At 53.2% G+C, this 13,959-nt stretch overlaps 1 protein-coding gene across 1 annotated transcript in view; it reads left to right on the plus strand.

Moving 5' to 3' along the window:
• Window positions 1-13,959, plus strand: part of RAB11FIP3 (RAB11 family interacting protein 3) — a 75,254-nt gene that overhangs the window by 38,187 nt on the left and 23,108 nt on the right. The window contains 1 exon segment of the mRNA XM_039560153.1: window positions 10,404-10,591. Within this exon segment, the coding sequence (XP_039416087.1) occupies window positions 10,404-10,591 (188 nt within the window).

The following is a 13,959-nucleotide window of genomic DNA, read 5'->3' on the forward strand; positions in this document are numbered from 1 at the left end:
ATGAAATACTTCTGCTGCTGGGCCAGCCTTTCCTTGAAGAGACAAGGTGACCCAAAGGAAAAAGGTGATGAGTCCTGAAATCTCCTTTTCCAAAAGATCTAAGTGGATTTTTATACTGAATTCAGTGTAGTCGTCTAAAGGACAGCTCTACGTTTAACATGCCGGGCAAGAAATATCCGTGTTGTCTTGGATACATGATTCGAAATAATTTCCAGCCTGCCAGGATTTCGTAGAGGCTCAGCAAATGAGAACATGCTGGAGAAATACCACTCAGCCTTGGGAGTGTAAAAATAAACCAGAGTCTTGGGGCGAGGGGGTTTTTGTTCTCTCCTGGCTGAGCCGTGAGCTCCCAACGTGCCTTTTATCCCACACGTCCTGGAGTGCTGTGCCTTGGAAAGCTGGAGCTGGCTCAGGGAGGGAGAAGCCATGGTACAAAGCATCCTGCTGGGAGCAGCAAAAGCATGTTCCTCACAGGAGCACCGGGAAAAGAGCTGGAGAGAGCTCCAACAGACCCTTCTTCCTGAGGGGCAGCAGGACATCATCAAAGCAGAGAACAGGATAAACAGCCTTTCCCAAAATCTGTGTTCCATCTTGCTTGGATTCTCCAGAATAGATGAGAGGGGAAAAAAGCACCTTTCAAAGTGAAGACATCACCTTTCCTCAGAGTAAACTTCTCACTGCATCAAGCAGCAGTTTGGGCTCTGGGATGTCGCCGTGTCAGCCCTGGGAAGATGCTGCACAGGGATAAACACACCCCAAAACACAGCTGGGACACCTCAGGCACTGGGTGAGCCCCTCTGGCTGTGGCAGGGCCATGGGGTGAAGGGGCACAGCTGGGTTTTCTCATCCCCTGTCACATCAGAGCTGAAGGAGTTGCTGCATTTGCAGAAGTGCTGGGTGCAGTTGTGGTTATTGGAGTGGAGCACTGGCTGTGGTTCCTCTTAAAGAGCCCAAAATCCCAGTGGCTGGAATGCTCAGCGCTTCCAAGTGCTGGGGTCTGACAGGGAGCTTTTCTCCTCAGTGTTTGTTCAAACAAGTGTAAACAAGTGCTTCAAGCAGTCTCCAGGAAAATGTCTTCTCCTGGTTAATAAGGCTGCTCTGCGTGCTGACTCACGTCCTCTTCTGCTGACTGCCATCAGGAGAGCTGAGCATCCATGGAAAACCCTGAGAGCCCCGAGCTGGGGACCTCCACCCAGTGTTTGCTCTGCAGAGAGAGCCACCAACGCCTGCTTCCTCCAGTTAAAGGAGGAAGGGGATGAGGTGTGAACTCAGGAATTCCTGATGTTGGATACTCCCCCAGTTCAGCCACTGGTGTGGCTCTGGATGTGACATGGAGCTCCTGGCTCCTGGTGCACCATTCCAGGTGTGTCCAGCAGACAGGCCTGGCTGCTCAGGTGCTTTCAAAGAGGATTTCTGCTCCCGTGGCTCCACTGAGACAGCAGCTCCTGCAGCCACGTGGCTTTTGTGCCTCCAGCTGGGCTTGCAGGGGGCTCATCCCAATCCCTCCAGCTCTGCTGTCACACATCCAAGAGGATCCTCATCCCTGTGCACCCACCGGGAGCAGGGAGAGCATCACCTGGCTGGGATCACCTCCCTGCAGCCCCACCAGTGTGTTCTCCTGCTCAAGGTGGAAGCGTGGTGGTTGCTGGGCGAGAAACCACCAAAAACTAATGACAACCTTCCTGCTTTGTCAAAGCCACGTGAAGGGAGCTTGGAGCTTTTCCATGCGGACACCTGAGCCCTGTTTTCCCCCAGGCTGGGCTGGCACAGCTTGGCTGCTGACTGCCTGGAAGGTGGGAGTTCTCCTCCCTTGCGAGCTCCTGTGGAGCTCATGACTCAGTGCTGAGGCACAGGACTCGTTTGCAGTGCTCTGGGGGACATGGAGGTGAATTTGGAGTTAGCTTCCTTGGGATCGTGGAATCATTAAGGCTGGAAAAGACCTCCAAGCTCAACCATCAGCCCAGCACCACAGGGATACCTGCTGTGCCTTGCCCTAGGGTGGGGGCTCTGCCCCTCTGCTCTGCTCCTGGGGCAGGTGAGCCCCTCTGGGCAATGCAGAGTGGGAAGGATGACTCTCCAAAATGGAAAACAAGCCATGAAAATGCTAGGATTAGGCTGGGATGGGCATGAAGATGTTTAACTTCATGTGGGCTGGAGGAAAGGTGGAGCCAGTGCTCTGTAAAGGCTGCCTGGAAACACCATAAATACCCCAAATAGGGATTTTTAGCTCTGGGAACTCGTGTTTTGGGCCAGCAAGGTCAGAGGAGGGCTCTGGCTGAGCTCTGCAGGACAGGCAGCCGTAAATCCTGCGGATGCAGTGCCTTGTGCAGGGCTGTTGCCATCTGCTGGGCGGCTGCCGTGGCTCCTCCTGGAAGCAGGCAGGAAAAAACTGTTCTGCACAGGCAGGAGAGGGGAATTCGGCTTTCCCTGGAAGCCTTCACCCGCCCAAGCATGTCCCCTCTGGCTGTTTGTCCAGCAGGGAGTTGTACAGCGCGGGGGGAGTGGATTTGGGGAGGAAAATGGGAGCTGGGAGGTCCCAAGTTTTGTGTATTTTGGGATCAGGAGCTACTCCTAGCTCTCCCAGGCTGCCTGCCCACAGGTGCAGCTGGAAGAACTCCAGCTCAGAATATTCTGTGACATTCTGTGCAGCAGTGAGCAGCAGCTTTAAGGCCGACACGTCAACTCTGGGAAACTTTAACTCTGTTAAAGCCGGGATTTCTTTCCGTGTTGATCAATTGAATTTAATCCTTCTTTTTGAGGGCAAAAATCAAGGCGAGGCCAATGAAATCCACATTGCTGGGTTCCTCCAGCTGCTCAGAGCTTCTGCAGAAGGGACCAAAGACTGGTGTAACACAGAAGCTGTTCTGGGAGCACGTGGGGCCTGGAGCCCTTCCCAGAGGTGTCACTGTCATTCCTCGTGCCTCGTGTTTTGAAGTAGCCCGCCTGGGGTGGCTGTAGGAGTCTGCTGCAGGCTCCTTGTGTCCCCTCCCAGTAGCCCTGAGGACCTTCTGAGCCCTCCTTTTCCTAGTACAGAATTCCCAGGGAGATACTTGCATTCCCAAAGGCAGAGCTGGGCCTGCTGAGCACAGAGCGTTTGGGAGGGCCCTGCTTTGCGATCTTTGGCATTTTAGGTGAGGTTTTTTTCCTCCTCTGCCTCTCCACACCAATGTTACCATGGGATGCATGTCTGGCAGGGGCTAGCCAGGCTGAAAAGATGGGATTGAGCTTTGTAAACTCCTCAAAGCACCAGGACAGAGCTGGCTTCAGCAGTTCTCTGGCTGTCCTAACCCAGGTGTGAAGGTCTGGTGGTGGGGATGCGGACATGGAGCTGAGAGCTCAGCTTTTCTGTCCCAGTGCCATTCCCACTTTCTGGAATGGCCTCAGTAGGCCTCTGGTCACAGGGCTGACCCAAAAGCACCGTGAATGAAATGGTCACAAGCCCCTCTCCAGGGGTTGCCTGCTGGAACTGGTGATCATTCTGTCCTGAACAGCTGGTGGACTTGAAATCGTGCAGGTGGCTGGAACTGCAGGGCTGTGGAATGTGACAGGTGCAGTTCAGTGTCTGTTCACCTGTCCTTGGGGAGCATGTGGAGCCCTGAGCAATGTCCCCACTGTCCCCAAAGCCTTTCTGCTCCCCTGCACCGAGAGACGAAGGGCCATGAGCCCTCTGTGGCAGCGAGTGAACAGTCTGTATTATCCTTGCATTCAGAGAGTTCCACAATGGCTTGGGTTGGAAACAACCTTAAAGCTCATCTCATTCCACCCCCTGCCATGGGCAGGGACACCTTCCACTAGCCCAGGATGCTCCAAGCCCCATCCAACCTGGCCTTGGACACTGCCAGGGATCCAGGGGCAGCCACAGCTGCTCTGGGCACCCTGTGCCAGGGCCTGCCCACCCTCCCAGGGAACAATTCCTTCCCAATATTCCATCCAGCCCTGCTCTCTGGCAGTGGGAAGCCATTCCCTGTGTCCTGTCTCTCCATGCCTTGTCCCCAGTCCCTCTCCAGCTCTCCTGGAGCCCCTTCAGGCCCTGGAAGGGGCTCTGAGCTCTCCCTGGAGCCTTCTCTTGTCCAGGTGAGCACCCCCAGCTCTCCCAGCCTGGCTCCAGAGCAGAGAGGCTCCAGCTCTCCCAAATCAGCCCATGGTGACAATTTGATACCTTAAACCTTGAAAATACCCAGGACATTAATTTATTGTGTAGACTCAGTACTGTGTAGAGGGAAGGATGGGAGTGTAAATTGGACAGGGATGTCCCTGAAGGCAGGACCCGAGTGCAGGGCTACGGTGAGAAATTTCTTTGCTGGGCAGAAAAGATGTGAGTTGAAGTGTTTGCCCTGTAGGAAACAGGCTGGAAGGAGTTTGGAAAACAAAGTCCTTGGAGCCTTATCTTGAACCACAAGCAGATTGTGTGGGACTGGCAACGTGGGAACTGGGCTGTGGGACACTGGGAAGGAGCGGGAACTGAGGGGGGGAAGCAGTGGGAGCAAAGGTGTCTCAGTAAGAGCTGGAGAAGTAAAACAGGCAGGGAATTGGGGTTTCCTAATTAGTTTTAGTGTCTGATTTTGTGCTCTCATGGGGGTTCCCAATATTCTCTGAGGTCTTGAGGCACGAGCAGAAGAGCAAAAGGTCTGTGACCTGCTCTGTGGAGGAGCAGATCCAGGCAGAGCTCGGGTTAAAGCATAACTCCTTCCTGAGCAGGAATCTGGGCTGGCCTGGACTCAGCTCAGGAGGTCAACTGCTTCTCAAGGTGCAGGACACTTCCAGTCAGTGCTGCTGAGTCGGGGCTTCTGCTCAGAGCTCTGCATGCCAGGAAGGATGTGGCCCAGAGGACAGCAAGGATAACCCCCAGAAAAGGAGAAAACGTGCTTTGGGAAGGTAGGGGAAGGAAATTGGTGTGTTTGTGCTGGATAGGCAGGACTGAGGGAGCTTGAAATATGTGAGGTTTCTGCAGAAAGGAAACAGAAAACTGGACAAAACCCTCAAAACTTGTGGGTGTGAGCAGTGCCGAGGCCTCCGTATGCCGAGGGCTGCCATGGGGAAGGGAAAATCCCATGGATCAGCTCTCCCACAATGCTGGCTCTGCTGAACTCCTGTTTGCAGGGAGCTGCTTGGCTGAGAGCTCAGCCAGGGTGGCGCTGGGATGTTTGGAAACTCGGCTGGCACCCGTGAGCAGCCCTTCTTTGGGGTCAATATTGGCACTGCCTGCCCGAGATCACCCTCTGAGTCACCAAAAGCGCTCCTGGCCTGCCCCTGGTGAGCAATCCAAGCTTTATTCACCCCTCTATTTGCGGCTATAAGGAAGGAATTTGTCATTTAACGCTTAATTATTCACCAGAAACACCAGGAAGGCCGAGATAAACCTCGACAGGTCGACTTCACATTGAACCTTTTTATTCGGGGATGGATTCCTGGGAAGAGTGAGCACCTGGAGCGGGGCTGGCCAGGGAGCGGGGCTTGCAGGACGTGCTTTTATTTTGGAATTCAGGGAAGCGGGAGGAGGCTGCGGTCACACGGCAGGGAAGTGTGCCTGGGCTCCCGCTCCTTATCGGGAGCTCGGGAACAAAAGGCGCTCTGTTGGGACTCCAGCTCTCTCCATAAACCTCCCGGCTCTCCTGGACTTTGCTTCCCTCCTGCCTCCCAGAAGCAGCTCCCGGAGCTGGAGCTGGCTCTGGACAGCAGGCGATGTCTCCACAGGTGGGTTTTTGGGAGCTGACACGAAATGAGGAGGGGTTGGGTTTCTGTGCTCAGCCCCGGAGGTGCCGGGAAGGGGCGGGTTGGGAATCCACCTGACTTTTTACATGGGCAGATCCACCTGGTTTTTTACATGGGAATGGTTTAGACTAAAAGAGGAGAGATTTAGATGGGATATTGGGAAGGAATTGTTCCCTGGGAGGGTGGGCAGGCCCTGGCACAGGGTGCCCAGAGCAGCTGTGGCTGCCCCTGGATCCCTGGCAGTGTCCAAGGCCACGTTGGACACTGGAGCTTGGAGCAGCCTGGGCCAGCGGAAGGTGTCCCTGCCATGGCAGAAAGTTGGAACTGAGTAGAACTTTAATGTCCCTTCCAACCCAAACCATTCCGGGATTCTGTGATTCCATGGGCTGTGGTGTACCTTCACACTCCCCTCTGCCCGAGTCTCCCTGGAGGAGTTGGACCAGGAGGGACGGTTCCTGCTGGTTTTTGGGGTGCTGGGGACAGTGTGCCAGATGTGGTGTTCTGTGAGTTGGTTTGGGGGTTGTTTTTTGGGCTGGGTGAGTGGTTTCAATTTGTCCCAACAGGTGCAGCACGTTTCTGTTACCCAGCCTTGAGGGAGGTGATGGAGTGTAACAACCCCAGCTCCTCCGGGGGCTGAATTGTGAAAGTTGCCTTCCCCTAGGGCTGAGCACAGGCCCTCTGGCTTCCCTGGAAAGCTGGCATTGCCCGGGTATGTGGGAAGAGGGCAAGACTGGGATCCAGAGGTGGCAGTCCCCAAAGTGGCATTGCAGAGGCTGAGCTGCCGTGGGGTGTTCAGGGCTTTGGGGTCAGCTGTGGGGCTATAAATGTGGGGCTATATTAATGTGGGGCTATAAACACAACTGTCTCCCTTCTCCCTGGCTCCCAGCCTGGCACTGTCACCAGTGTCTGGGCCACAGGGTGTCCTTGGAGGGGGATTTTTGTAGCTGATCTGTCTCTTCCCCATCCCGTGCACAGTCAGGGCTGGATTCTTCAGGCTCACACTGCTGGGAAAACAGAGTTGTTTTTCCTTTTCCTTGTCACTCACTTCCCCGCCCAACCTTCCGAGTGTTTGTGGCCAAGGACAGCAGAGCTTGGGGATGCTGAGACAGCTCCAGGGACAGCTCTGTCTGGAAGGAACCTCCCTGGAGCCAGACTTTGCCCTCCTTTCCAAGGCAACACCCTGGCAGAGCTTGTGCTGAACCTTCTGTCCATGGCAGATCAAAGCTGAGCCTGTCCCTGCCTGGACCTTGCAGGTGATTCCCAAGAATGCCTCTCCTCCTACTGCAGCAGCTTTTTTATAAATCCATATGGTTTTACAGCACTTCACAACATCTTATCAAATAATCTTTACTCCCATATGCCATCAGATGTATGGAATGGAGGAGCTGCTGCTGGAGAAGGCTCCTAAAGGCACCTCACCACCTCCCCTGTCTCATCAGGGCACATTACATCATCCCGGTGCTGATTCCATCATTTACTTCCTTTTAGAAGCAGGAATGCTCACCTGGGCTCTCAGATCCCTGGAGTTTCCCTGAGCAGGCAGAGATGCTTTGGGGTGGCCCATGTTCCTGTCAGGCAGGTGTGGCTCTGGGGAAATACTGCTGGAGGAACTGGATTCAGGATTGGGAACCTCAGTCAAACCCTGATCCTGTTCCAGCTCAGAACTCTGTGTGTGCCTGAGTCCCAGGTTTAATGTCTGAGGTTTGCCTGAAGCACCTCAGGGTGTGTTTTATTTGATAAAAGCTGAAAATGCACTGATACTGGTGACACCAACCCCGTTCTGAACGTGGTGGGGATGTTCCTGGTGTGATTGTAGCCCAGCCTGGCTGTCCTGAAGCCCGTGGATATTTTTAAGTGTATTTGGCTTTTTTTAAGCTGGAAAAAATGTTTACTTTCTGCTGACAGGAAGGCAAAGCTGGCTGAAGGAGAGCTGTGGCAGGGGGGGTTTGAAGGCTCAGTGCACAAACCAGCTCCTCATGAGGCCATAAGTAAGAACTTTCTGTACCCACACACTTGCCCAGGGACAGAGATTTGGCTTGGCTGGCTCTGGCAGGCATTTGGCAATAGCTGAACCCCCTCGGTTTGCCTATCTCCTCCTGGCATCTCTTCTTGAGGTTTGGTTACTGATTCTGGGATGAAATGTGCAGCAAAGTTCTCCACGCTCGTGCTCAGGAGAAGGACTTTGTTTACAGTTTCAGCTGCTTCTTAACTCATTGCCCACACAGGTTTAATTTTAATAGGCCTCTCTTGCTTTTGGAAACCTCATCCTGGCTGGCATCACAAAGGAACAAATACAGTTTGTAAATAATAAATTGATGCACATCTTTGGTGTGGCTGAAGGACAATGGTTGATGTGCTGTGCTGGTGGGTTCTCCTATTCCAAAAGGGTTGTTCCCAAATCCAGCCTCTCCATGCATGTATTTCCCATCAATAAGGTGGTTTGGAACAATTTGATAGAGAAATCACAGAATCATGGAATGGTTTGGGTTGGAAGGGACCTTAAAGGTCCTCTTGTTCCAACATCTGACTAAGGGCACTGTTCAGCTCCTGGTTGGCTTCATGTTGAGAGGGTCAGCACTAACCACAGCAGGATTTTTAGGCAAATTACTTGTGAATTGGAGTGTTTGGAGGTTTTTTGGCTTCTTTCAATAGTTGTGCTCATTATAATACTTCAATATATACTTAAATTTCAGCTTTTCCAGTGAGAAGGGGGGGGTGGTATTTAAAAAGCAGCCTTTATTTTGTAGTGTGCAAGCAAAATTCTTTCCAGTTTGGCATGAAATCTTTTTCAAACAGGCAAAAGGGAGGGGAATGTGCACTTGGGGGTGGCTGCTGTCACCTCTTGGGCTCTCTCTGTCCATGACCAAGCCAAGGCAGGTCAAACCTCTGCTTCCCCATGTCCTTCCTGCTGGAGCATTAATGGTGTTTTTAGAAAGTGCAGCATAAACCCAGTAAAGCACTTAAGCAAGGCCCAGCTTTAGGTGTGTAAGTGGTTTTGGTGGGTTTATGCTTTTATAAGTGGGTGGGGGCTTTAGAGGCTTTTGTTTCTCCCTGCAAGGCTGGGACAGGCTCTGCCCTGGTGGAGTTAACAGGAGCAGCCCCTTATCCTCACACTGCCTTTAGACTCCAGCTCTGTGCAGGTTTGTGTCGTGTTTAACTTTGGGGTGGTGTCCTAGAGGTGCTGGTGTCCACAAGCCAGGTAGGAGCTGAGCCAGGCTTCCAAGAGGAGCTCCTGGCTGTCTCCATCCCACTGAGTGTGGTGGGCACAGGGGCTGGGACAGCAAAGCAGGGCTGGACTGGGTCACTTGGCTGCTCCCAGTGTCCATATGGAATGGGAATTGCTCTTAAGCAACTCTCTCTCCATCCCTTCGAGGTTTTCTATCCCTTTTTGCCCCTGGCAGTGTCCAAGGCCAGGCTGGACGGGGCTTGGAGCAACCTGGGCTAGTGGAAGGTGTCCCTGCCCATGGCAGGGGTTGGAATGAGATGAGCTTTAAAGTCCCTTCCAACCCAAACCACTCTCTGATTCTATGAATACAGGGCTTTGAGAAATGTCATTTTCTCCAAAATCCTTGGGAAAAGCCCTGAAAGCTGCTCTGTGCAGAGGGAAAGGGGTTTGCTTCAGTCGTGCCTGCATTCAAACTGCTGCTCTTTTGCCCTGCTGCTGTTCTGGAGGGGCAGCTGAGCGTGTGGGATCCCGTCAGGTGAACTTCAGATGGAGCAGATGGCTTTCCATGAGCAACTCTTCAGCTGGAGGCCGAGCAGGAGGGCTCCCACCCCTCTGCCTGACTCCTCTGGGGACAGGGATCAGCTGGAGCTCAGCACCAGCACTGGCAGATCCAAAAATTCCCTGATTTGCTCTGAGGTGTGCTGGAGAAATCCCCAAATCTTGGGAAAGGGGCTGGCACTGTGAGGGGTAACAAGAGCTTTGGCTTCTGGGGGGTTTCTGTGCTGCTCCCACGGTTCTCCAGGCATCAGGATCAGAAGGGATCGTCCCTGCCCGTGTGTAGGAGCAAACAGGCAGGACTGCAGCTCAACACCTGCCTGGGGTGCAGAACTGGGAGGGAAACCCAGTTCTCCATGCTCATATCACAGTCTCTTAAAACCCAAATCCCACTGCTTTTCCAGAGCCTGCTCAGTGCTGGATTTGAGATGCTGCTCCAGCTGGAGTGCCGAAATTTGAGTCCCTGCAAACCAGAAGCTGTCATGAAGATTTAGAAACAGTTTATTTGCTGTTGAGGGATGGAAGGTTTTAGCAGACAGGGCAAAAAAAAGGTGCTCTCAGGGCTAACTGGGAGTTTTGAATGGTGGTTTTTTGCAGGGAATTCAGATTAGTAACGTGTCCTCTTGGAATGGGGTGGGAGAAAGCAGCGGTGATGGGAACTGCTGAGTCAGCAGTGGGTAATCCCTCCTGCCCTGGCCAAATCCATCCTGGCTCACAACAAAACCTCCCTCCAACTCTTTATTTAGTCTCTTATTTTTGTGATCTGCTTCCCAAACCCTGCAAAGGCCGGGCTGCCCACAGAGCAGCACCTGGACCTGCAGTGATTCCAGAGGTTGGATTTCTGTGCTCAGAAATGCAACACAGCCCAAATCCACTGCCTCATCCGTGTTTTGTCCTGCTCTGCCATGGATCCACGCAGCTGTAGGATCTTATTTTTTTTTCCTTCTCGTGTGTTTTTTTTCTTAACCAGGCAAATGAGGTGACTGACAGTGCCTACATGGGCTCGGAGAGCACCTACAGCGAGTGCGAGACCTTCACGGATGAGGACACCAGCACCCTGGTCCAGCACGAGATGCACGACGAGGTGGAGACCGACAGCGCCATCGACTCCACCGTGCACTCGGAATTCACGGATCCCATCGAGGAGCCGGAGCATGGGTGAGTGGGAACAGCCAGGAGCAGAACCCTGCACAGGGCAGGGAGTGAGGGCTGAGGGAGACACAGCCTGAGGGTTCCGCATCGAGTGGGCCGAGTCTGTCTTGCTGGAACTTGGTTTCTTCTTTGTGTTTGTAACTCTGTGCGAGACCAAAATAGCTCTTCTGGAGGAATAATGAGAATAATTAGGCTGGTTTGTGTAGGCTGGTTTGGAGCCCGGCCTGGCAATCTCTTTGAGTTAATCGTTGCTTGCCTTGGGAGATCTCCTGTACCCTCATTAGCATCTTTTAACCTCTAAAATAACTTCTCAGGTGATGCAAACACCTGAAAGACTTGCAGTTTTTAATCTATCACTTAAGCCAGAAACACAACATATAATTTTCCAGTCAGGAGGGGAACTCGTTCTATTTTTGTTTTCCCTAAAAACATGCATGTGCCCTTTGATGTGCAAGCACCTCCTGTAATAACTGGTTTGAAACCTCTGCCTGGAGCACAGAAATGTGAGCCAAGATCTCCTTCCCCGGGTCTGAACCGCTGCTGGCGAAACTGCTCCTGGGCCCACCCCGTTTTTGGAGGAAGAGTGGGGTTTGGGGTGAAACTGGGATGCTGGCAGGCAGGAGGGCAGGGAAGAACTCCTTTAGGATCACAGAACACGGAATGGTTTGGGTTGAAAGGGACCTTAAAGTTCATCTCATTCCACCTTCTGCCATGGGCAGGGACACCTTCCACTATCCCAGGTTGCTCCAAGCCCCATCCTGGACGTGTCCAGGGTTGGGGCAGTCTGGATTTTCCCTGGAAAATCTGTGCCAGTGCCAGGTTAGTGCCCCAAGAACACCAATTGCACCAAAACCTCTGGAATCATCTTTGCTTAAGGTCTGTAACACACACAGGACACAATTTTGTCCCCAAACACAAGGCCCAGGGTTGGTGCTCCAGGGGGTGCTTACAGCTCCCATTGCTTTTTAGGAGCACCAGGCTTCCCTCCCACCCCAAAATCCCATGTGAGGATTTTGAGGCAGCGAGCAGCGCTGGGCCCCGGGGCCGAAAGGGTGCTGTGGATTAGAGCAGAAATTGGATTATCCAGCTCGGCTCTTGTCACTGCAGCATGCCCGGCTCAGTGACAGTTAAATTGGGATATAATCAGCTGTGAGCTCCCTGTCACCAGCACAGGGTCCCTGCAGGGGTCATGGCAGCCTTCGTGTGCTCCCAGCCTCTGGGGAAAACCGCCTGCTTCGGACTCGCCTGCCTGTAGGTACAGAAAGCTGCACTTGGGAACGGGCTGTGGGGGATGAGCTCGTTCTCCGTGCTCACTTGTGTGGGGTCACCAGCACAGGAGGGACAGGCTTGTTGGGGAGAGTCCAGAGGAGGCCACAGAGATGCTCCAGGGCTGGAGCCCCTCTGCTCTGGAGCCAGGCTGGGAGAGCTGGGGGTGCTCACCTGGAGAGGAGAAGGCTTCAGGGACACCTCAGAGCCCCTTGCAGGGCCTAAAGGGGCTCCAGGAGAGCTGCAGAGGGACTGGGGACAAGGCATGGAGGGACAGGACACAGGGAATGGCTTCCCACTGCCAGAGGGCAGGGCTGGATGGGATATTGGGGAGGAATTGTTCCCTGGGAGGGTGGGCAGGCCCTGGCACAGGGTGCCCAGAGCAGCTGTGGCTGCCCCTGGATCCCTGGCAGTGTCCAAGGCCAGGCTGGACATTGGGGCTTGGAGCAGCCTGGGACAGTGGAAGGGGGTGGAATTGGATGAGCTTTAAGGTCTCTTCCAACCCAAACCATTGTGGGATTCCCTGCTGCCCCAGGTGTGGGCTTGGGAAGGTCAGATGTCCTTTGGGTGCTGTCCAAGCCTGTTCCCAGATTGTTAAATGTGTGCAAATTCCAGGGAACCAAAAACTTAATTTGATGTATAGGTTTGAAAGGTTTGAAATGGGAACCTCTGGGAGTGCTGAGGGCTGGTTTTGGTGCCATCAGACCCCACGCAGGAGGACACCTCTGGTGCCCAGGGACAGCCAGTGAGTACAATCCCAACAGAGCTTCAGCATCACTTCTCAGGAGCTCTCAAAGCTCAACATACCTGAAATGGTTTGAGCTTAAGGGTTGTTTAGGGTGTGTGTAGTAAAGATTAGTTGGACTCTGGATCCTGAAACTGCCTGAGCCCCAAGAAGGGAATAGGAAATAAAATTTACTGCCTGAAGCATCCAGGCTGAGGGTTTCCAGGTGCCTGATCAGATCTGCTTCTGTGCAGTGCTTATCAAACCACAGCCCCAAATTTAGAGCTCTGGGCTTGGGTTTTGCTTCTGAATTAACAATTCCACCCCCTGGCTTCTATTCCTGGAGAGATTTCTGCTGTTTTTGGTGAAGGGTCTGACTCACCATGGGGATGGATGGGTTCTGCTGGATCCCACTGTGGAATATTGGTGCTTCTCAAGGGCTCGAGGAGGATGTGCAGATGCCCACAAGCTGGGCTGGATTTATTTGTGGTTAAATAGAGATCTGGAGGGTTGACATGTTTTTATTAGCAGGATAAGGGCAAATCCTTCAGATGGAGCAGGTTTTTGGCATAAATGGCTTATCTGTAATCTTTTTTTCTGTCTGGTTTAGTCCAGCAATCTGCTCATACCCCGTTTCCCTCTCTTCAAGTGCAGAGAGATGAGGGCATAACCTGAAATACCAATTTCTGTAATAATGCATTATTATGATTTTTAGCATAGAATTTTGGAGAGGAGGGAGTTGTTAAACCCCCCAAAACACAGACCTGTGGCTCGCAGCCCCGTGGCTGCTTTCACAGCCTGGTTGTTGCAAATCCCCCCTGCCTTTTCTCCAGCTTAATTTGAAAACTTCCATAGTCCTGGGCAGGAAAGGTGGCTTGGCTTGGTGGGGAGGCCCTGGCACAGGGTGCCCAGAGAAGCTGGGGCTGCCCCTGGATCCCTGGCAGTGTCCAAGGCCAGGTTGGATGGGGCTTGGAGCAAGCTGGGCTAGTGGAAGGTGTCCCTGGTGGGATGGGATGAGCTTTAAGGTCCTTCCAACCCAAACCATTCCAGGATTCTGGTGGCTCCATGCAATGGAAAGACTCTTCCAGGAGCAGTGACTCTGTGCTGGGCTGTGTCCCCTCAGGAGCAAGGGACATCCCAGGGCCTGTGCTGGGTGTGTTCTGGGTTTGCACTGAGGCTTCAAACGCTCCAGCCTTCTGCATCCGCTGCTAAAACCACACAGAGCAGCATTCCCCCCTCCTGGATTGTCACACACAGCCTTTTCCCAGCAGGAAAAGCAGGCAAAGGACTCCTTTGTCTTACTGGGGGTCTGTCCCAGCTGCCTGAACCCACCCTTCCCCGACACCAATCCCGCCGGGGTTATGGGGTTAAACCCCAGGCCCTT

The sequence above is a fragment of the Corvus cornix genome, chromosome 14 (genome assembly GCF_000738735.6).
Source record: "Corvus cornix cornix isolate S_Up_H32 chromosome 14, ASM73873v5, whole genome shotgun sequence".
NCBI classification, from domain to species: Eukaryota; Metazoa; Chordata; class Aves; order Passeriformes; family Corvidae; genus Corvus; species Corvus cornix.